The 22,030-nt window shown below is 44.0% G+C and overlaps 1 protein-coding gene across 1 annotated transcript in view; it reads right to left on the reverse strand.

Annotated features, from left to right (window-relative positions):
- Positions 1–319: 319 nt before the first annotated feature.
- Positions 320–22,030, reverse strand: part of Ostf1 (osteoclast stimulating factor 1) — a 47,189-nt gene continuing 25,478 nt past the window's right edge. Inside the window, exons 2-10 of the mRNA NM_148892.4 lie at positions 21,842–21,888; positions 14,362–14,412; positions 11,650–11,713; positions 10,430–10,483; positions 8,324–8,431; positions 7,634–7,683; positions 4,822–4,900; positions 3,227–3,325; positions 320–825 (exon numbers count right to left, since the gene is read on the reverse strand). Of these exons, the coding sequence (NP_683690.2) occupies positions 767–825; positions 3,227–3,325; positions 4,822–4,900; positions 7,634–7,683; positions 8,324–8,431; positions 10,430–10,483; positions 11,650–11,713; positions 14,362–14,412; positions 21,842–21,888 (611 nt within the window). The 3' untranslated portion in view covers positions 320–766. The remainder of the gene's footprint in view (positions 826–3,226; positions 3,326–4,821; positions 4,901–7,633; positions 7,684–8,323; positions 8,432–10,429; positions 10,484–11,649; positions 11,714–14,361; positions 14,413–21,841; positions 21,889–22,030) is intronic.

Below are 22,030 nucleotides of genomic sequence, written 5' to 3' on the forward strand. Positions count from 1 at the left end.
CTTTCACAAGGAAATAGAAGAAAATTTAAACTTCCACACATTATTCAAACTGAAATGAGGTTACTGAGTTTCTACACTTTAAGCATTCCTTGCGTATTTCATAATTGTCAACATTTTATCTTTTCTTAGATATGCGATTGTGTGCTAAGTTGAATAAAGCAGATACAGGAAGCTGTGAGAGAAATGCAGCTACTGTGATTCTTCTGTGCTAATCAGCATAAAATGTAATCTAACAGTAAGGTAAAATCTGTCCTTACCTGGTATAAAAAGCTTTAGTTATTTAGTTACCAGCAATGAGTGATAGCACAAAAACAGAGAAGAAGGTCTCTTCAAATGTTTATTTTTGTCAGAAGAGCTGACAATTTTCTGTTGAGAGTTTTGGTCTACTGTTATAACAAGCATTTCTCCTTTGAAAATCCCACTCAAAACATCTCATTCTTTGAGGTAAAGAACTTAAAAAAATGATTTTTAAAGAAACAATTATTAAAATTCCTTTTGCATGATAAATAGAAATAATCTTGTTTTTTATTTTACCCTGGTGAACATATATGTATTTTATACAACAAAGTATCTCTTCTCTTATTGGCAAGCCGCAGGTGAGAATTACCCACGCTCACGCACACTCATCATAGGTCACAGTGTAGCCATGCCGTGCTCATACAGACGGTAAAAGGAACAATTATCAATACTCTTCTGGCAAAACAACCCAGGTTTTGGAATGGCAAAAGCAAAAGAAGTTTAGGCATCAAAGCAGCTCCGGGAGGCATCAGTCTGAGTCTTCATCATCGAGGTAGTCCTCAGCATTGCTTAACGTTCGAGCCCCATCTAAGGAGAAGACAGGAAGGAAGCAAACAGAGATTACAAACTACTGAGACTTTTCCTCACCTTGGTACTTCTGGCAGTTGAAACATGAATTTCCCAGACCCAGAGATTATACTCTCCCTGTGACCCTTCCCATCACTGCTTTCCAACCTGGAAAGCTTCGCTGTGAGGTGCTGTCTAGTCATTTGACACCAGGCACATGCACCATGGCCAACGTGGAATCCCAGCAACCACTCCACATGTCAGTCAGTGTGCAGGGCAGGAGACAGAAAGGTGAGTAATGAGGGAACACAGACGCTTCTATTTTGTTTCAGAAAAAAAGTAAGTTTAAGGAGAAGCAAGAGACTGAAATAAATATTTTAAAAAATCAATGAAAATTCTGGACCCCATTAAAAACAATCTTGCACAGAGGTCAAAAGGAAGACAGCTAATCTAACTGCTGCCTCTTCAGCTGTCTTCCTCAAAATCTTACAGTAACAGATCTTCTAGGAGGGAAAATGCAACTCAAAAGCAAACACTGTTAGAGTTTAATTGATGCAGGGTAGCATGGTCACCCAAATCGGGGTCTCTCACTAGCACAGCCCAGACTACACTGGAAGTATGACATACTCTGTCTGGGAGCATACCAGAAGATGGATCTAGAACCCTAGCCAGCTAGAAAGCAAAGATCCTATTGAAGATAACTGGCTGGTCAGGACTAAGCACAAGAGACAGAGAATGAGAAAGAAGCTTCAGCACCAAAGAAACCTTACACTTCAGGGGAGTCTCTCAGAAGGCACTAGTCTAGCAACAGGAAGTCAGTGGCAAAGAAAGGAAGTTAGGCCACAGCCTTCCTTCCTGACCCAACTGGACAGCAAGGACTGGGAGGTCAACCTCAAGCAAAAGCCACCCACACAGTAATAAACATGGTTTCTACTTTGTCTCACACAGCTGCTAATACAGCTTCTCCCAAGTCTGTAGCCGGACAGCACCGGCTAAGCTGACAAACACTTTGTCATTCCCTCCAGAACCCACATCAATAATGAATGTGTTTAGAGAAACACCAGTTCTTCCAGTGAGTGTTATCCATGGTGAGAACACCAAGCTCCAGGCTGGCTTACACCGTGTGTGACCTGAAGCGGAAGACAATGCAAAGGGGCAGCAGCAGGCTCAGGGGCAGGCTCAGGGGCAGGCTCAGGGGCAGGCTCAGGGGCAGCCTGATGATGGGACCTGGCAATCAAGTAGGATAATGTGGGAGGTTCTCTTACATCCCAAAGACAAGGCTAAGACAGGGACTAAACTCTGGGCTTGACACAGGCCAGGGAGCACAGACAAATGGATGGGAGAAAGGCATGGTGATGGAGAGAAAGAAAGGTGAGGTGAATGAGACAGAGAATGTAAGGCCCGCCCTGACAGGACACATATAGAGAGGGCAATAAACAGCCAGTCTCTGAGTACGTACACATGACTTGTGATTTAAACCCTGTGGTGTCTGAATGAGAATCCCACCGACAGACAGACAGACAGACACAGACACAGACACACACACACACACACACACACACACACACACACACACACACACACACCTAATGTAACTGTGTGCTTGGAAGAGGTGTGTTGCTGGCTATGGGCATTGAGGCTGCAAAAGCCTATGCTAGGCTGGGTCTATGTCTGTATCTGTGTCTGTCTGTCTATCTGTCAGTCTTTCTCTCTCTGTTTGCTGCCTACAGAACGGGACATCTCTAGCACCATGCTTTCCTGCCTGTGGCTATGTCCCTGCCAACATGATCATGACGATTGTGGACCCCTCTGAAACTGTGAGCAAGCCCCCAATTAAATGCTTTCTTTTATAACAGTCGCCTTGGTCCTGGTGTCTCAGGACACAGAATAACTAAGACAACCCCTTTCTTTTGAAACAACCACCATGTATAACCTTCACTTCATTCTTTCATGTGTATTTTCCCACAGCTATATTTTAATCTTGAAGAATATACACCTCATCTCTAAATTTTAAGAACTATCCGCAATTTGTGCATAGACTCCACAGTCTTTGGCAAACCCCAGAAAAACTTCAATTACGGTTTACTGCTAGACTCATTAGATCGAAACATAAGGCAATCGTGGAGAGGTGAGCATCAACTTTAGTTACATCGACCTTCAGCTGCTCACAGAAGCCATGTGTGATGCTGGAAAGCACACCCATTATTAGCAAGGAACAAAGGGAATCACAACATGAAAGACCCTATCTGACTTCACATTTGTTTGCTTGATACTATTATTCTGCTTTAGACCTGATGATGATCAATGGTATATTTGAAATTGTGAATCACTTATCATGCGGGGGGAGGGGGGACTCAACCTTTGCCATAAAACCCTGCAAAGTCTTGGACATAAGCACGAGGAGAGTGACTTAAGACAGTACCTGTTGCCTGCTTCTTCTTCAGGAGCGATGCACAGGCAGCGTTGGTGGCCATGTCCAAGGCTAGCTTCTTCTCATTGTTTCTCAAGTCTGTCCTCGCGCCTTCCCAACACAAGAAACAGAAGCCATGTGTGTCTCTGCAGACTAGCACCCGGCAGCCAATCCTCTCTCATGAGCTAATCACTTTGGCAAGGCTACCAGAAAACAATTCTGGCCCAGAATGAATGTGGCTGGCACGTTTCCCCAGAGAGCCTGCTGCTCCAGTAAACCTACTCTTCCCTTCCAGGATCCAAGGGATTGCACATGGTGAACCCATTACCTGAGTAAATGCTAAGATGACGCCACAGCCATAACCCCATGCACTACGTGGCTTTCAGCATGAGGCTTTGGGGCTTCACCCCAACACACCCTTTGTCTCTCCCTCAGCTCAGGAGGACTGTTATGAAAGACCATTGGGTTGACCGCCAGAGGATGAATTTTTTACATCTTCTGGTGCCCTCATATGCAAATCAGCATACGGCAAAACAATAAACTCACAGGCAATGGTTCCCCAAACCACTGGCCCTCTACATCTCTTCCATTCATGTTTCCCTTGTCTTTGTGCTAAAAATCACATCAGAACCCATGGAGACCTTTGCATTGTTGAAGAAGAAAAAAAACTACAGAAGTGTATTCCACAATGCTGTGGACTGAGATCTTCCTTCAAGCCTGTGAAGAGGTTTAATCAGAGTTCACTGGAAGTGGTACCGAGGGCTCCTGTCAAACTGTCAGTCAGGAAGCATGGACCCTGCATCACAACGTGTCCACAATCCACACGGTACCATGGGTGCCTGCAACCACTTTGATAACAAAACATCAAGTGTGGCTCAGCAGCACACAGCTTGTGGCTGCCACATCACCCACAAGGCCTTCAGCATGTCCTTCAGAAAAGACAACAGCCCTCATAGTAAGTAAGCTTTTAGACCCGGGGTTGACAGCATCACCGCACTTAAACCAAAAGCAGCCCTGCTCATAAATTCCACAACACTGCCCCAAACGTTCCAAAAGATAGAATCTGTAACTGTGGCTTGAAGAAAGGTTTCTCAGAATTGCCCTCCGGGCCAAGCATCTGAGTGACATACCTGGCCAGCCCTCTGTAAGAGTGGTTAATATTTATGGCACAAGCAGAAAAGTGGATGGACAGTCCCTTAGTTAGCTGTTTGCTGTGAATCTGTAAGCAAGAGATGAGCTTCAGCACTGGCTCAGTCAGGCATCAGCAGCTACGGTTTTTCTCCTTGTCCATTAAGACTCCTAAGCAAGCAGGAGTCTCACCAACTTCACAGCAACCTTCTCAGGACATGGTGCCCTGAAGCCCTATATGCACAGGAAGTTCTTTTTAAAAGCAACACATTTGTGTGGATTTTTCAAAGTTTGTCGGGATCTTGACTCAGAGTAAACAAGTACCATAAATGTGCCTCCAAGTATTTCTTCTCAATTGAAATAATGTTGTGCAGTTTTAGTGGAAGGAGACAGTATTCCTACTATCTCAACTGGCCTGCTTCATTAGGAGCTGGTTTTCTAGCCAAGCGAAGAGCAGGAAAATTCAGTAAAAACTTTACCTTTTGCTAGTAGCAACTGGACAATGTCTGCATAACCCTTCCAGGCAGCTGCGTGCAGAGCCGTGTCTCCCAGCTTGTTCTATGGTGAAAGAAAGGGAAAAATGGTGTTATTAAAAATACAAAATGAGCTGGGTGGAGGCAGTAATATAAGTTTAATCCACATAAATCTAAATTAGGAGAAAAGCTACAGAACCACATGGAATTCCAAGTGAAAAGGGAACTCAGGCAATGGGAGGGGCTACTCTAGGAGAGATGGAGGAGCAAGCTGATGTGGTGAGACAGGCTGTGGCACGGCCTCCTGCAGAGGGAGACTCCAGCAACTTCAGTCAGGGAGACTTCAGTCAGGAACGGAAGACTAGAATGGGCAAGAATGAGGCATGGAGGGAAAACAGGAGTGGCCAAGAGGATTCATACCTCATTAGAACCCTAGGACCAGCTACTGGCATTTGCCCCATTAAACAAGAGTAGAATTATCCTGCTGGAAAATCTCCAGAGTCCCAAGCTCAGGTGCAGTGATGCACAAGCCAGAGTCCCCAAGCTCAGGTGCAGTGGTGCACAAGCCAGAGAGTCCCCAAGCTCAGGTGCAGTGGTGCACAAGCGATGAAAGAGCCAACAGTAAGGGCCTCCCCTCAGCACATCAGCCCAGCTCCTACCCAGCGAGGACAGAAAGGGTGGTGCTCTCGGCAGGACGGTGCACATCACCTCTGAAGCACCCCCCATTAGGGGACTGGGGTGGCATTTATGCATACACAACAGTACAGGAGGTGCTTCACCCTGTCACCCTGTGGAGAAGTCTATCAAGGAGCACCCCACTCTCCCACCAAGTTCACACAGCCCCCAGTCACACAAACAAATGAATGAGCCAAGATACTGAGTATTTGAAAACAGCTTAAGTGTTTGAGAAGAGGCCAACTTAAACAAAATAAAAAGTTCCTAGGGAAGAAAAGCACAGTAAATAGCAGAGAGCGTTTTTAAAAGCAATAATTAACATATTAGCCATATCATGGGTATTACATAAACAAGAAAAGGATGCTATTAAAAGAGCTTGTATCAGTAAAATTCTCAGACGACCCCTAAAATACCTGTTCCGCTTTACCCTCAAACAGATCCCATATACAACCCTCATCCTCAAGTATGGGTGAAACCAAGAATATGAGGGCCATCACTCCTCTTGGCTGGGGCATGGAGATACACATCTTTAATCTTAGCACTCGGGAGACAAGAGCTATGTGGGCCTCTGTGAGTTCAAGTCTAGCGTGGTCTACACAGCAAGTTTAAGGCCAACCTGAGGTACAGAGTAAGACCTTGAATTTAAAAATAAAAAGCCCATCACTTTGCAGACAACCATTATTGGGTCCACCAACGGGAGAGTATATTGGGTAGGCCACATCTAATCAGGCAGGCTTTTAAAATGAAGGTTGAACAGCGGAGCCCAAAGCAGCACCTACTAGCCATGAGGACAATAGCAAACAGCCATTTTGTGAGCTACTGATAGAAAGGAGAAACCTCTAAAAGCTCAGGGCATCAGTACTACAGGGGAAAAAGCTCAAATCTCAGCAACTGTAGTGGGCTTTGAAGGGGATTGCAAGCTTCCCAAGAACCCAGTTCCCACTAAATCTGGGTTTTACAGTGTGAGATCTTGAGTTGGGAATCTTGTGATATTATGCATAGAATTGCAACCCACCCCAATACACACTGATAAACCAGGGATGATTTGCTATGGAGCAATAGAAAATGAATATAGAACTCTGGAGAATTTTAAAAACTATCAAAAATAAAAGTAGGGCTGAAGAGGTGGCCCAGTGGTTATTCATGTGTTGCTCTTCTAGGGGACTAAGGTTCAATTCCCAGCAACCACATGGAGGCTCCTAACTGTCTGCAACTCCAGTCCCTGGGGGAATCTGATGCCCTCTTCTGGTCTCCATTCGTACTGCATGCATGTGGTGTACAAACATGCAGGCAAAACACCCATACACGTGAAAATAATAATTAAAAAACACTTTTAGGAGGAATAATTTTTTAAAAAGATAAAAATGATGAAATCTCTAATAAAAAAAACTCTGATGTTCAATCTGTAGAATCAAAAGAGCAAAGAAAATGGTTAGAAACAGTAAAAGAAGATAATTTCTCAGGCTAAAAGACTTCATTGTGGTTACTAGTGAAAGATAGCACTAAGGCCCTTCCCTGTGAATGTTTAGAACACCAAAGACAAAGACTCTTAGTAGGAAAGAGACTGGAAAGTGCCAGGGCTAGAAGTGGGGCTTTGTCTCCGAAGGCCCATGCTTGGGGAATGTGGAAGAGGTAGGAACCTTTAGCAGAAGGGTCTGGTTGGATTTTAAGTGTCCCCAGAGGCCCCTGGCATGCCGCTATCCAGAGGGAGTTGGTGTCTTTTGGGAAGACAGAGGCATGGGAAGGAACCCTTCATGCCCTGAGGTGTATGCTCAAAGGGGATGATGAGACTGCTTACTGGAGATAGATACAGTAAGCTGAGCAGCAGCACCATGTGCCCGCTCACCTTGGACCCAGCCCAAGAGCAGTGAGGCTATTGATCATGGAAGAGCACCTCCCAAACTGGGACTGAAGTATAGCTTTTCGCTTTGTGAGCTGATTATCTCTACCATGTGTACTTGAACAGCATGTGTGAGGACTTGGCTTCAAACCCAAGTACCACAGCAAGGAAACACAGTAACAACAACAAAACTCCATATGCTTGTAGCATCTGAATTAAAATATTGTATATGCGCACAAGCTGTAGTGTGTGAACAAGAAAGGTGGGTATGATAAATGTGGTCCCCACAGTAAGCGGCCTTACCTGCTGGTTCAGTTCCACATTCGGCTGAGTAAACAGAACCTCCACTATGTCTGCAATTCAAACAGGAAATGGTGTTTCTTAAGGCAGAAACAGTGAACTTTGTAAAAGCAGATATCATAATAGCAAAAGAGAACGTTCTAGGAGAATGTTCCAGAAAATTCTTACAAGTTCTCAAATTTATCTTCAGTAAAAAACCTAAAAGGTAGATTACAAAAGAAAGATTTCAGATCCAAAGATTTATCTCAGTTGGTGGAAAAGAGTGGACGGTGGGATTTGGGCTAGAAAAAAATTACTTGGAAAAATCCAACCTGTTATTACTGGCTGCAACAGGACTGCAGGCTTAAGTCAGTGTGGTACTTCAAATTTTGCATCAAACTTAAAACGTGGGTCCAAAAGCATAGCGAGGGAAAGGCTACAGTGCCCACTCTGCCTTCCCTCTGTGGCAGGTGGGCAGGGTTTGCCGTCCTGTCACTGGTGAGCTCTGGTACCTCCTGAAGGCGGAGAGAGAAAGGGAAGTTCCCAGCCTTTCAGGAGTCTGCGCAGTGGGGCTCGCCAGCCACACCCCACCACCGAGGTCTGCAATTTCGAGGAACAGAGCCTTTGCTGCACTGCTTTTATCATGAAAGGTGGCTTCCTTGGGTAAAGGAGATTCTGAACAGCACAGAATCATAAACCAGAACGATTCGGTACCTTTGTGGCCACCGTGGCAGGCCCAGTACAGGGCTGTGCTTCCAGCCTTGTCCAGGCCGTTCACGCCCACTCGGTTGTCCAAGCACTCCCTCAGCCAGCTCAAGTTGCCTGAAAGAATTTTACACATAAAAAACACACGAGGAAAAGGCTTTTTCCTTGTTCTGCTTTTAAATCAGTTTCCTCCTTTGTAAGCTCCCATTTGTGATGGGTTAATCAGCAAATCTTAAAACAAGACCTGCCCACTAATACCTCAGGACGGTGTATTTGCACCCCGGGGTCATTGAGAAGCAGCAGTAACATCTATTTTTAATAGGAGTTGCCAAAGGTAGGTTTAAAGGTATTTCTGCTTTGGAGGAAGAGAAAAAGATGTATTGGCGCTAATCCTGAAAGGCGGGGTGTAACACAAAACCTAACCGCAAACAGAAACTCTCCCCACTCATATTTGAAGACATTTTCAGGTCGTGGAAATAAGAGACACATTACCTTATACTAACTAAGCTGCTCAGAGCTAGTGCTCTATGCTAAGGGACACCCACTTAAAACTTCAGGCTAATATCCTAAGAGCTCCTTTACAAAGAAGTGTTTTATATGTCATTGTCTAAGCCCTTCCTTTCCCCTTGCACATCAAGTCATGGAACAGAAAGACACAGCCTTGCTGAGGCTGCACCAGCACTTCCCACTATTCAAAGGAGGGTTTCCTACTAGAATCACCGAGGGTACTTGGGGTTCAGAGAAATTTTATGTAGTGGGGCTCGCCTTGGGCACTGCAGGATGTTTAGCAACAGCTTGGTCTCTACCGGAAGAACACCAGTACCATCCCTCCACTTGAGACAGTCAAAATGTGCCACGCAGTGCCACGTGCTCCAGGCTTGTGGGAAGTAAGTGTCACCACAGGAAGAAAGTCAAGACAACTCCCATCCTCGTTTGGTCAGAGCTTCCCCGACATCAACACTCTCCTAAGTGCTATGTCCCAGGACACCACTACCCTTCGCCTTCTAGGGTGAGGGAAGTCAGCACAGAGATTGCTTCTAGAAAAGGCAGGGACTTAGGTGGGAAGGCATGTTAAGAGAACACTCTCAGATCACAAAAATGCCCGAGATCTTAATCTGGATGTTGGAGCGCTGGCTATCTATGTACTTGTCAAAACTTATCACACCATATAATTAAAACCCACACCTTTTGCTATAATTCTGACCTGTCAGGCAAGATGTGCCAAGTGACATGACTTTAATGGGGACAATCAATTTCTTTGATTGTATTTGAGGCCTGATAAACAGGAGGAAGTGCATGCATGGGAATTCATACTGTAAACCTTGCCAGCCCCAGTGACTGGGGATGTCACAGGCCACAGGGGGTAACCTACAGCTGTTGTTTTGTTTAAACGGTCATGTCCAACTGCCTTCTAAATATATATGTTTATCCTCATAGATTAGTGTTGCTCTGAGCCTTAGTCAGAGAAGCTTCTTTTTGGCAATGGGCAACAGTTAATGCAGAGACTCAACCAGTCACGGTGTGGAGGGAAAGTGAGTGTTGAGGGCTCAGCACTAAGCAGACCGTCCATAGCTCCCCTCTCCAGTCCTGACTCAGCAAACGGTGCAGAATAATGAGACAGAATGTTAAGAGCCAGAGAACAAATAAGAGTGCTACAAAACCCTGTCTTCTGAGCACGATGTGGCTGCTGCTCCTCTGGACCCAAGGCAGCTCTAGTTCTATGCACACGATCAAACCTGTCAGAACTCCTACTGAGTGGGAGGGGTCGTGCGTACCGCTCCTGGCTGAGGAGCTATTTGAAGCTGACAGCTGATGAAGAAAGCAGTCATTTCTCTTGGGGATGTGACCCAAGGTGGCCCATGCCCCAGTGGATGGTCCCACAGCTATGTATACAAGGACACTAACTGGATTCAGGGGTTGCTTTTTTTAAAAAGAGAACATGCAGTTGGGAGAGGGGCATGTGATAGGGAAGTGAGAGTTGGAACTGGGGGGAGTGATCAAAATACTTGTTTACATGTATGAGACTTTCAAAGAATAAGAAAATTTTTTTAGAAAGCCTGTGAGTTTTAATATATCAAACCCTCTATCAAAAAAGCAAAAGAGAATCAGACCTACCTCTTTTTGCAGCCTCATGCAATGGATTGTCAATGGATTCTGCCTGCTCAGCCACTAGATTGAAAAGAAAGATACAAGACCACCATTGGGCTTGCTCAGTGATTCACCGGAGTTGGTTATGCCCAAGGGCACCAGCTTTGTGGCCAGGGCCTCATATACAACAGCTTAATTACTTACATAATGTGGATTAAAGATAACAGAAAATAACTTAATTGTACTTTCTTTAAGAGAGGCTGGGTTCTGCTTAAGTGAAACCAAGCCAAGCAGTAAAGCAGCAACACAGCAATTAACTGCAAGCATAAACAGCATATTCTGGGAAACACCTGATTCCTTCTGTTGGGGCAAGACGCAGGGGCCGAGAGCATTGGCACTGACTATATTCAAAGGGACAGCTGCTGTCTACCTGCTTTCAGAAGGCTCCACTGTGGCCTTGGAATGAGTAAGGGAGCCCAGAGGAAGCCTGCTGCTCGAGGCCCACGCCTGCTGACCTAAGAGGGCTTGGATAGGAATTCTTTACAATGATTTTCTACCTCAGTATGCAGCGCCAAGGCTGGAAATGTAGCACAGTGGAAAGGTATGTTCGGATTTCAGAGGAAGAGAACCACACGAAGCCAAGAGTGCAGGGCTCCTGAGCTAGGACCTGGCCATGGCCTTTATGTCTCCAAAGGACAGTCTCTGACATTTCCCAAGTCATTTGTCAGTCTAAGGAGTTACAGACCATTGAAGCCTTATAAAGGTTCTTATAGTGATCTAAACTCTGTACTCCCACTAGTAAAGATGGGGAATTGAATCCCACAGGCATCACTCTGATTTGGGGGTGTCTTTAGCACTGTACCCTGTTACTAACTGGAAGAAAAGACTAACATCTCGAACTCTTGTTTACCAACCTTGTGCCATCTTTTAACCAGAAATAATAACTTTACAAAGGGGCCGCATCTTAATAAGGACAAAGTGCTGTGATAAGCACTTGGTGAGTGTGACAGGCCACAGATGTGTCTACAAAGGGGGACTCCTTCAGCACAAACTGGAAGAACTAGAGTCTAAGAACACTGCAAAGAAAGTATTAGTAAAAGAAGTGAGTCCACAGTGTTTCTCTGGAAAGTATGGCTTTTTCACGTTGCCATGAACGGTCGTAAGCACTGAGTCAGGCCTGAGCACAGCCGGTGTGCATGGCCGTCTTATGAACAGGAACATCACAGTGCAGCTAGCTGGACACTTACCATAGTTGCTTGGGATCAGTCCTGTTCTGCCTTTGCATGTTCCTTTCCACCAGCTGGTGTCGCTCTGCCAAGAGAACGAGGGGGTCAGCATGTGGCTGTGTCTGAAGCTAGTTGAGTCCACAAGTGCTTCTCCTCATTGGTCAGCATCCTCAAGCCCCTGCCATCTGCATCCATTCCCCTTACCATGAACGTAAGTACTAAGTATGCCCCATCCACACAGATACACATCACAGAGCTCCAGTGAGGCAAACCCAGCATGTGAGAGAAAGGGAATATGTTAGTGTACATTACAGCTATAGAATTTCATGTCCAGATTTTTATATCTCTTCTCTGATATACTCATGTTTTGTCACATTTTCTAAAGATTTTTCTTGTCTTATCTTCACTTTTGGATAACTTTTTGTTATAGAAAAGTTCACGCCGATACAGAAGCAGAAAGAACAAAGTGACAACCAATACTACCCACCATTCATCTGCCTTTCCTTCTGGGTTACTGGGGTTAGTGTTAGGTGCTATAATCTTTACTCTGAAAAAGCAGAATATGCATCTGAAAGATAAATCATTTCTCAGTCAACTGTGACTTCATTATCACAGTATTAAATGTTTCCCAATAATTCCTTAACATCATCAAATATTCAAGTTGAAACTCAGAATTCCTTATGGCCCACGTTTAGGATTTCTACTAAGGACCATATACATATAGTACAACTAATTCCCTCTTACCCTGCATTTAATACAGGTTCCACCTCCATTCTTTTCTTTGTTGGCTTTATTGTTATTTATTTTTTAGCTCTTGGTGTGTGCGTCTGTGTGTGCATGTGTGTGTGCAGAAACTGAAACAGTCTGGATTTTGCCTGCCACATACCTGTGCTATCATTAAACACACCCCCTTGCTCCGTACATTGCCCAGGAGTTGTTTTAAGTTCTAAAAGCAAAGGCAGACCCAGCCTCACTTTGGAGGGAAGGCTACCGCATGAGCCTTCACAAGGAAACACAAGGCACGGCTGCCTCTGCACAATAATCACAGGGGATGCAAGATGGGGACATTCCCCGTTAAATAAATGCATGTCCCTTTAAAGAGGAAGTTCCCCTTCCCAATTCTCAAGTCATTCAAGGTAAAGTTCAAGAAGAAAGGACGGAGGAAGTACTGATTCCTTCCTTTACCCACTGTCAGAATAAACACCCTAACTTCGTAGTGGTCCCTCGCAGTATCTGTTTGAAGGTAGCATTAGGAAACCATAAATTTAAAACAGAGTTTTAATCATTGAGAGCTGCTGCCCTTAATTGATGTTCAAATTGCCCCATCTCTGGGCAGTGCATATTGGCTTCCTCATCACGCCAGCATGGTGGCCCTTGCAGTCTTTTGAAACTGCCTTCTATTACAGTCACAAGATGTTCAGTTCATTTAATGTCCTATGGCTGGTAGCAGTAATTTCTCAAAAAGGCCTTTTTCCTTTCAGTGAAAATAATATATTATTACTGGGTTGTCCTTTTTCTAAGGCCCCCTTCAAAGATAAAATGTGATGCTTTTCTAATTCAAATAAAGGACTCCTTTGTTTCTACTTCATTTCACTGACTGACATCTGCACACCCTTCTCCGTCTATGCTGAGAGCCCACAGTGAACATCAGAGACCCAGAGACTCAGCTATCCTCAAATGCTAGACTCACAGTAGCCTGGGAGCAGATGTCTGTCAAGATGGGTACTCTATCTACCCACCCATCCATCCTTCCATCCATCCATCCAACCATCCATCCATCTATCCATCTATCCATCTATCCATCCATCCATCCTTCTTTCCTTCTATCCATCCATCCACCCACCTACCTATCTACAGGTCTGTTTTATTTGATATAGTCACTGGGGATGTTGAGTCAAACTGCCAGCTCTTACTGAGAATACTTCCTTTCCGTATGACTAGGCTAATTGCCAGAGTGTGGTTAAAGTCATCTGATTCATTCTGTTCTTAATTTCTAGGGGCTGCTTTTTATTAATTTTACAGCCTCAAAAAATTTGTATGATTACAAAGTCAAATTTTCAAAACTAAAATTAAAATTTTAAAAATCTATTTTCCCTTTCTTCATATAAACAAAACTGATTTTTAAGTCATATTTTAGTCTTTATTTTCAAAGTAAGAACTAGAAGGATAAGGCTAGAGTGATGGCTCGGCAGTTAAGAGCACTGACTGCTCTTCCAGAGGTCCTGAGTTCAATTCCCAGCAACCACATGGTGGCTCACAACCATCTGTAATGGGATCTGATGCCCTCTTCTGGTGTGTCTGAAAACAGCTACAGTGTGGTTATATACATAAAAATAAATAATATTTTTTTAAAAATAAAGAAATAGAGGGATATTTATAGTCTCTAACCCTTCCTTAGATAAGTAAGGCATAATATATGCATTTTATCTTGCTATATTCCATTTGAATTACATTAGAATATAATTTGAAGGACATCCTCATTGATTTGTATGGGTGCAGAGCTCCATCTGTGGCCATAACAAAACTTATTCAACTGTTTCCTATGGGTGAGGAAGTTGACTCTCAATGATGTGCTACCAAAATGATGTCTTGCCAAAAGGCAAGACTTTACATATATATTTATGTAAATATATACCTAAAACAATCCACAATACCATGGCTGCATAAATAGTCTAGCACTGTGTTACTATATCTACAGTTTGCAGTCGTAGTACAGAATATGGCTAGACTTACCATGTCAGTGATGTAGATAATATCTCCTTCTTCGAAGTATAATTCATCTGGCTAGAAAGAAAAAAAAACATTGACTCCATGAGATTTTTCCTATCTTAGAAATAGTGATTTCTTTCATTTTGTAATTTTAAATCCTAAAGTATTCTTATACACAATATTACTTCTATATTAGCATTGACAAATAAAAACATAACAAAATATTACAATAAACTGAATTCTAAAGCTGGATTTGTCCTGTGCTGAATGCTATCAAAGAATTGTGTGTGTGTGTGTGTGTGTGTGTGTGTGTGTGTGTGTGTGTCACAAATATGCAATTCTAATACCTTTTATATTCTCCTATTACAAAGGATCTTCACAGGCTGGAGAGATGGCTCAGTGGTTAAGAGTACTGACTATTCTTGCAGGGGTCCTGAGTTCAAATCCCAGAAACCACATGGTGGCTCACAACAGCTACAGTGTATTTATAGATAATAAGTAAATAAATGTTTAAAAAAACAAAGGATCTTCACACCAACATAGAATAACATTTTCCCCCTTAGAAATTATGGTGGATGATAAATATGTGATAAACATTTATTTATGTATGTAAATAAGTGTCTAAAAGTAAAACCATTCTCAAAAAAACTATTACATGGTCTCCATGCTCACAGAGAATGAGTGTTTCTTGTACTGAGTATTTAGATATAATTCAGCCTTGACAGCCCAAGAGCTAAAGTACAAGAAGCAGGAACTGCCCTTATAGAAAGGCTCGAAACGGGGTTGGGGATTTAGCTCAGCGGTAGAGCGCTTGCCTAGCCAGCTCCAAAAAAAAGAAAAAAAAAAAGAAAGAAAGAAAGAAAAGAAAAAGAAAGGCTCGAAACACCAGGGCCTAGTTTCATAGCTAGGGCCTCACCCTGGCCTGACTCATCAAGCATCCTGCAAACTCTCTTAAGAAAGCCAACGGCTTACACATCTTGTTAACTGCCAGTACACAATACCATGAGTTTTTGAGTAAATAGGAAGTATAATGCCCACTGAAAGAGAATCTCAGCTATGGACCCAGGTGCTTACAAAAGTAGGCTAAAAATTACCAAGCACAACACAGGATGAGATGATGATTGCACATTAATTACGCAAAAAAAATTCTAAATGTGCTGTTATTACCCTGTACATTTTATAATACTAATAGAAAAAAAATCTAGAAAAAAAGACTTGGTATATCTGCCTATTCTACACATATAATTAAAAACAATACTAGAAAAGCAAATCATTTTGTCTATTCATTTCCCCAAGTGCCTCCTCTCCAGAGCAGACTAGCATGAGTATATATGTCTGTCCTAGTGCTGGATTTCCTTTCACAATTATTTATACTATAGCTGCTGCTTTCTCCTGAATATAAACAAAGACTGAACCATGCTTAAAGCAACCACAGTATGAAGTCAGATGAGAGATGCACTTGGGCAGAAAAACTAGTGAATGGTGATTTATGATACCCCCCAAAATGGATGACTTCCTTTAAAGGTAACTTTCTAAAGCATTTATAATGTTTACACTTTGATTTACAGAGACTAGATTCACAGCAGAAGCTATAAAAAAACTAGTTAAGCCCACTGGACCTGAGGAAGTACACAGTAACTTCATTTGAAATAATAGTCCGGGGGAGAGAAATAAAAGACCTCTGAGGTCTTTCTCTAACCATTGTTTTGAAGATGGATGGCCATATTACTTTCAATATGCTGCAGTCATAGAAAGTGATTAGAGAAACAATTTCCGTTAAGACTAGCTGCAAACAGGAGACTCTCGGAGACACTTAAGAGAGTCCCACATTCATCACCAAAGCGTGGCAGCTGAACACAGTGGCCATCTCAGAGCATTAAGTTGGCATTTTATCACTACTTGACTGTATCTCCTTAGAAGGGCACCAGAAGGAAGAAGGAACGTAGAAGGGGGAGGGGCGTGGAGTGCAGCCACAGATGCGACTGTACTTCCTGGAGTTCTACAAGGGTCGGATGTGCCCATTTCACATTAGACATGTCCTGAGACCACTGAGACCATTCCTGTTCTGTACCTGTCCACTCACAGCTCACAGTGAGCCCTCTACAGTCAGTGCTTCCAGAGAAGCCAAGGAGAAACCTCTCCCTGTCCCTTTATTTTCCTTCAAAAGTCAGGTCTGCCTAAATTTCCATCAAGATCACTCACTCATAAACCAAACGAAAATACAGGAAAAAACCCCTGCCAAATAAACAGCCTAAATACACAGCGAGCATACATGTGTACATTAGCACTCATCAAATCTCTGCTCCTCTGTGTGAACTGAGTGACGAGTGGGCAACGAGACACGGCCACTCTTTGGGCATAGCATTTGACTCTGGGATGATGAATCCTGGTAGAGAAGGTAGTCGTTCACCATAGCAACTGTAATAATTCCACTCAACTGTTTGCTTTGAAATGGTTAATTCTATATGGTGTGAGGTTTAGCCCCATTTTTAAAACAAGTCAAAGCTCTCAGCATTTTAGGTGAGTCTTATATTTTGTGGCTTGGTAAAAGGAATCATTTGGAAAATTTCACCAAGTTGAGTCATCTGAACACTTCACAGCGCTGACTCGACTTTAAATGAACAGTAGCTATTACACACACACACACACACACACACACACACACACACACACACACACCCTCCCTGCCACTTCAACAGCAGCAGCCCCCCTACTGAACCCCTCCAGCCTCCCTCAGATTTGTTGTTCAAATGAGGCAAACAACCAGACGCCAATCGGTCAGAGAAAAAGTCTGGTTATTTTATTGGATTTTAGAGTTTATTCTCCTTTAATAGCTCTCAAGTACCATGCTACCTACACAGTTTCTTCCAAAAATACAAAATTAAGGCATGGGCTCAGGAAAGGTTTATGAAATTCTTGACCCTGCTGAGGACAGTATAGTCAATAAAGTAAGTATGGCTTAAAATTCAGACTTCACCTAAAGGAATCACATTTTCCATTAAGAACCCACAGAAGACCCCTTGATGTAAGCTGTTCAATAAGGATGTACTTTTACATTCCTGGCATTGTATTCACGGAACAGAAGTGGGAAAGCAGTGACCTAAGCTGCCTGAAGCTCGTCATTCCATCAGCTTGTAACCTAGTTTTAACCACAAGCTCTCATCTCTCCTTGAAGAACCATAAGGTATTAGAACAAAGTGAGCTGGGCTTGGTGACTCATGACTCGGGAGGCTAAACCACAAGGACTGCTCTGAGCTCAGGGTCAGGCTTGGCCACAGAGAGAGACACTGTCTCTGGTAAAGCAAGAGCCAAAAGAAACTAGCAAGGACTGCTGCTACAGTACCAAGGGCAAGTGCATATAAGCATTAGTACCGAGGGCAAGTGCACATCAGTGCGGAGGGCAAATGCACACCAGTACCGGGGGCAAGTGCACACCAGTACCGAGAGCAAGTGCATATAAGCATTAGTGCCGAGGGCAAATGCACATCAGTACCGAGGGCAAGTGCACATCAGTACCGAGGGCAAGTGCATATAAGCATTAGTGCCGAGGGCAAGTGCACATCAGTACCGAGGGCAAATGCACATCAGTGCGGAGGGCAAATGCACACCAGTGCAGAGGGCAAGTGCACACCAGTGCAGAGGGCAAGTGCACATCAGTGTTGAGGGCAAATTGCATATAAAACGTGTTAGATTTAGTAGCCTAAAGATACAAAAATTAATGAAAAGAAAAAATAAATGTCCAGTGAATGTCTCCATGTAATACTTTATAATGCCTCCTCGTGTGCCATGCGCTGGTCTGCACCTTTGCAAATACTATTTTAATCCTCTCCAACAATACTAAGGAGTGAGGTAATTTCTTATTGCTCCATTAAAGATGAGATTGTCACACCATGTGACATTCAGACGATGGAGCCACAATTCTAACCTCAGCTTGTTTTCTCTCACAGAAACACCACACCTTGCCATTACTGGTCATCATGATATCATGATCTAGGTCGACAATAATGGTTTCAGAAAATATTCCTCACGCTGCCTTCTCAATAATACAGCCCCTTTCCCGTGCAAAGTGTGCTTGGCTTCTCACGTGGCAGAACTGGGCCATGAGTATCTCTGTTTGGGGAACAGGCACAGACAGGCTGGAGATGACTGTGAGGAGCATGGCTGGGATCCTGCCACGGCTTCTGGAGCCCCCTCTAGACCATAATACTCACACACATCATCACCTGGAGCGGCCCAGCAAGCCTTGTAGGCCCAAACAGGTCCAGCTGGTCTTCCTTCAGAAAGCAGTGCCCCTCATGAACACTGTTTCTCCCTGTCAACATGCTTCACCTGGGTCCCCCCAGTCCAGGCAGGTCTCTGTGATACTTCATCTGAACGGAGGCCCGGGGAGTTAGAATGAAAGTGGGCTGGGTGATGCCAGAAATGCCTTTCCTTGAAGCAAGATAATCAGCCACAACTGCCTTGCTCTATCTATCAATCCATTACCAAACCTAGGGCTGGCCATCACTCTCACTGTCTCCTCAGGTTGCAACAGTTGCCTGACCAACAGCTGCAGGACCATAGCCTTTAGGATGCTGTATATGCAAGTAAAGGGCTCACAGCTTCCAGCTCAGCCTTTAATATTTCTAGGCTACAACACTTCAAAGAGGTAAAATCACAATGTGTTATATACTCGGCACACTATGCATGGGATGAGCTGCATACTTGGTGTGGAGGCATAGAGTGTGGAAGGACTGTGACCCCAGTATACTGAGCGATGAGCTCAGAGGCTGAGCTTGTGGTGTGATGTATACTTGGTATGCTATGCACTCAGTTGTATACTCAGTGTACTCTGTAGTGTGTTGTGAACTGTGTGCTCCGTATAAGGTGTGTTATGACCTCCACATGCTGTGTTCTCAGAGAGCTGTGCCCAGGGTATGCTAAGTAAATGGTGTGCTGAGCACACACTGTGCCGTGTGTCACACAGTGTGCTGTGTGCCGTGCTATGGTGTCCCTGTGTCATGGTGTGTGTGTGCCTTGTTATGACTTGCTGAGTGCTCAGTATGTTGTGTGCCCCTACAAAGATGAGGAATGACTGCCACGGGGAACCAACTGTGCTCCAGCATTGTCCCAGGGACAGGTTCCCATACTCACAAAAGTAAATGAGTATCTGGGAGAATGTTCAGTGTTTAACAAAAGGTAAAGGAAGGCCCTGTGAGTTGGTAGTCTCCTGTCCACTAGACAAGATACTTCAGTATCTAGACTGACAGAAGGGAGAACATGGAGGAATGGGTGTATGGGGTGGGGGCGAGACAGGATATAGAATGGCCATTATGGATCCTCAGGACCAGCATATCAAAAACTACAGTCACAGTTCAAAAACGGAATATTTTTAAATTACTGAATGAATTAAATATGTGTTCTTTTCCTGTATAATAATGACTAAGGCTTTAAAAAATAGCATAAAGAAACTCTCTCCAAAGAAGAAATGGAGGGAAATTAGTAAACAGTTTATCAACCAAGGAAAAATAGTTGTTAAGTGTCTATTGATCCAGCACTCCTCAGAAACAGTGACTGCTCCAGCTGCTGGGGCCTTTACATTATCACAGTTCTCACTAAAACCAGTAGAGACAACAGAGACAAGGGTTAAGCAGTCTCCAGGTTACAAGCAGGGAAGGAAACAGGACAAGTCAGAAACCGCAGCACAGACGCTGAACCTGGGTTCTGCCACAGACCACGCTTGCCTATACAACAGCACTGTGCCTGAGCAGGTCACAGTAGAAGAAGCACCCACTTCTAGTGGTGCATATAGTTCACATGATCATAGAGGAGCAACACTGTGGTCCAGAAAAGGTGAGGACATGGGTTCTACTGAAGTCCTCTGGGTACTCTCAGGATGGGCAGAATGTGAGGCCAGAAGCACTGGAAACAAGAGCTAGACCAAACAGGACCAACTAATCAAATACAGATGCACTGCAGATGGGGGCCCAAACCAACACGTTGGAAACATTAACCTAGCAGTGAACACAAACAGAATAGAGAAACGTGAGTCCTACTGAGAGTGAGGAAAGGCCAAAGGTCACAAGGAGTCACATGGGAAGAGGAGGTGGGTGAGAAAGAACAACCATGACCCACCCAGCTCACGACACCTGGGGAGAGCAAAGGAAGAGTCAAGAGTCATTTCAGTCTCCATCTACTCTTGCGGAACATAGGTCTCATTCTAGAGTAGGAGTGTGGCCTTAACTTGTATAGTCTGGCAGGGACAACTGATGCTGCGTGCTCTCCTCCATAATTATCCCCCTTGAGTGGTCCTGATCCCATCAGACTGTCCCTGTAAGCAAAATTAAAGATTTGCTCAGGTTACTCTGCCTGCCTTAGCCCTTTGTGCAATCTGGGGGGCCTGGCTTCCAGGATTATAAAGAACTTTGTCTGTGACCAACGTTTCCAGTTGGTGATGTTGCAACAGCAGCCCCCTCCACAAACACTCTATCCACAGCCCACCCTCACCAACACCTTCTGTGCCCCAGAAGCCTCCTCACCATGAAGAGCTCATCTGAGTATGCAAGACTTGGACCAGCTATTAACACCACTGCCACTGGCTGATGATTACCAGGTGATGAACCTCAAGTAGGAACCTTGTCAGGATGGTAAGGAGGGCTGTAGCACGGAGCAGTAAGCAGTATTCCCATTGCTAATGAGGAACTGGGTATCCAGGTTTAGGAGAGGGCAGAATGTGAACTCCTGGCAGGCTCCGACCTGGCGCTAGTGAATTAGTACTCAAGAATGTGACTGCAGGGATGGGTGCTATGGAGAAAGATAAAGAGTGTATTTCCTATGCTTTCCTTCCTGTTGCTATTATTAAAACACTGACCTGTGCAGTGTTGGGGAGGAAAGGGCTGGTGTGGCTCATATTTCCATCAGTGAGGGAGATCAGGACATGAGCTCAGGCAGGAACCTGGAGAAATGAGGGGAGTGGAGCTGGCTGGCTCACTCACGGTTAGCAAGCTTTCCTCTTCAGCCTTCAGCTACAATAACCAAGGCCTCATCCAGTCTGATGATGAGCTTGCTAAACCATGAGTGGATGGGTGGATGGAAACCAGGACCACAGCAATGGAAAAATGCAGACAGAAGAGATAGGAAAGAACTACTCCAGTTGTTGGGCAGAAGGTGTGAGGTAGAGTGTCAAGGAGAAGGTAAGGAAAGTTGGTGTGTGACTCACATGAAGGTTGACTCAGACTGGGTCTCTAAAGCTTATCGATATTTCTGCATGCAGGCCACTGGGTGACTTGGAAACAGATGTCATCATACAAAGGGATGAAGCGGTGTGAGAGAGTCTCAGGCCAGTCAAATCAACCTGGGGTTTAGTTCTGCTTACTGAGGAGAGCAGTGGAAAGGGACCGAATGGCCATCTGTGAATTATTTCCAGTATCGCGGAAGGAGCAGACTACTTAGGCCAGAACAGGTGTCTGACTAAAGTCATCTTACATTGCTGGGTCAACTTTACAGTTTAAATCAGAATACTTACAGTTCTCGGTTCAAACGTATATAGAGCTCTGAAGACTTTAACTTGCCCTAAAAAAAGAAAAAAAAAAAAACATCTGATCAATTCTTTTATAACTTTACTTTTAAGTTATTATTGATTTTTTTCCCTGCTAGAATCCCCAAATTAAAAGTTTATTTGGCAATTTAACTTTAGAGGAAGTATCTTTTCACC

Source organism: Rattus norvegicus, chromosome 1 (assembly GCF_021556685.1).
Source record: "Rattus norvegicus strain SHRSP/BbbUtx chromosome 1, alternate assembly SHRSP_T2T, whole genome shotgun sequence".
In the NCBI taxonomy this organism is placed as follows: Eukaryota; Metazoa; Chordata; class Mammalia; order Rodentia; family Muridae; genus Rattus; species Rattus norvegicus.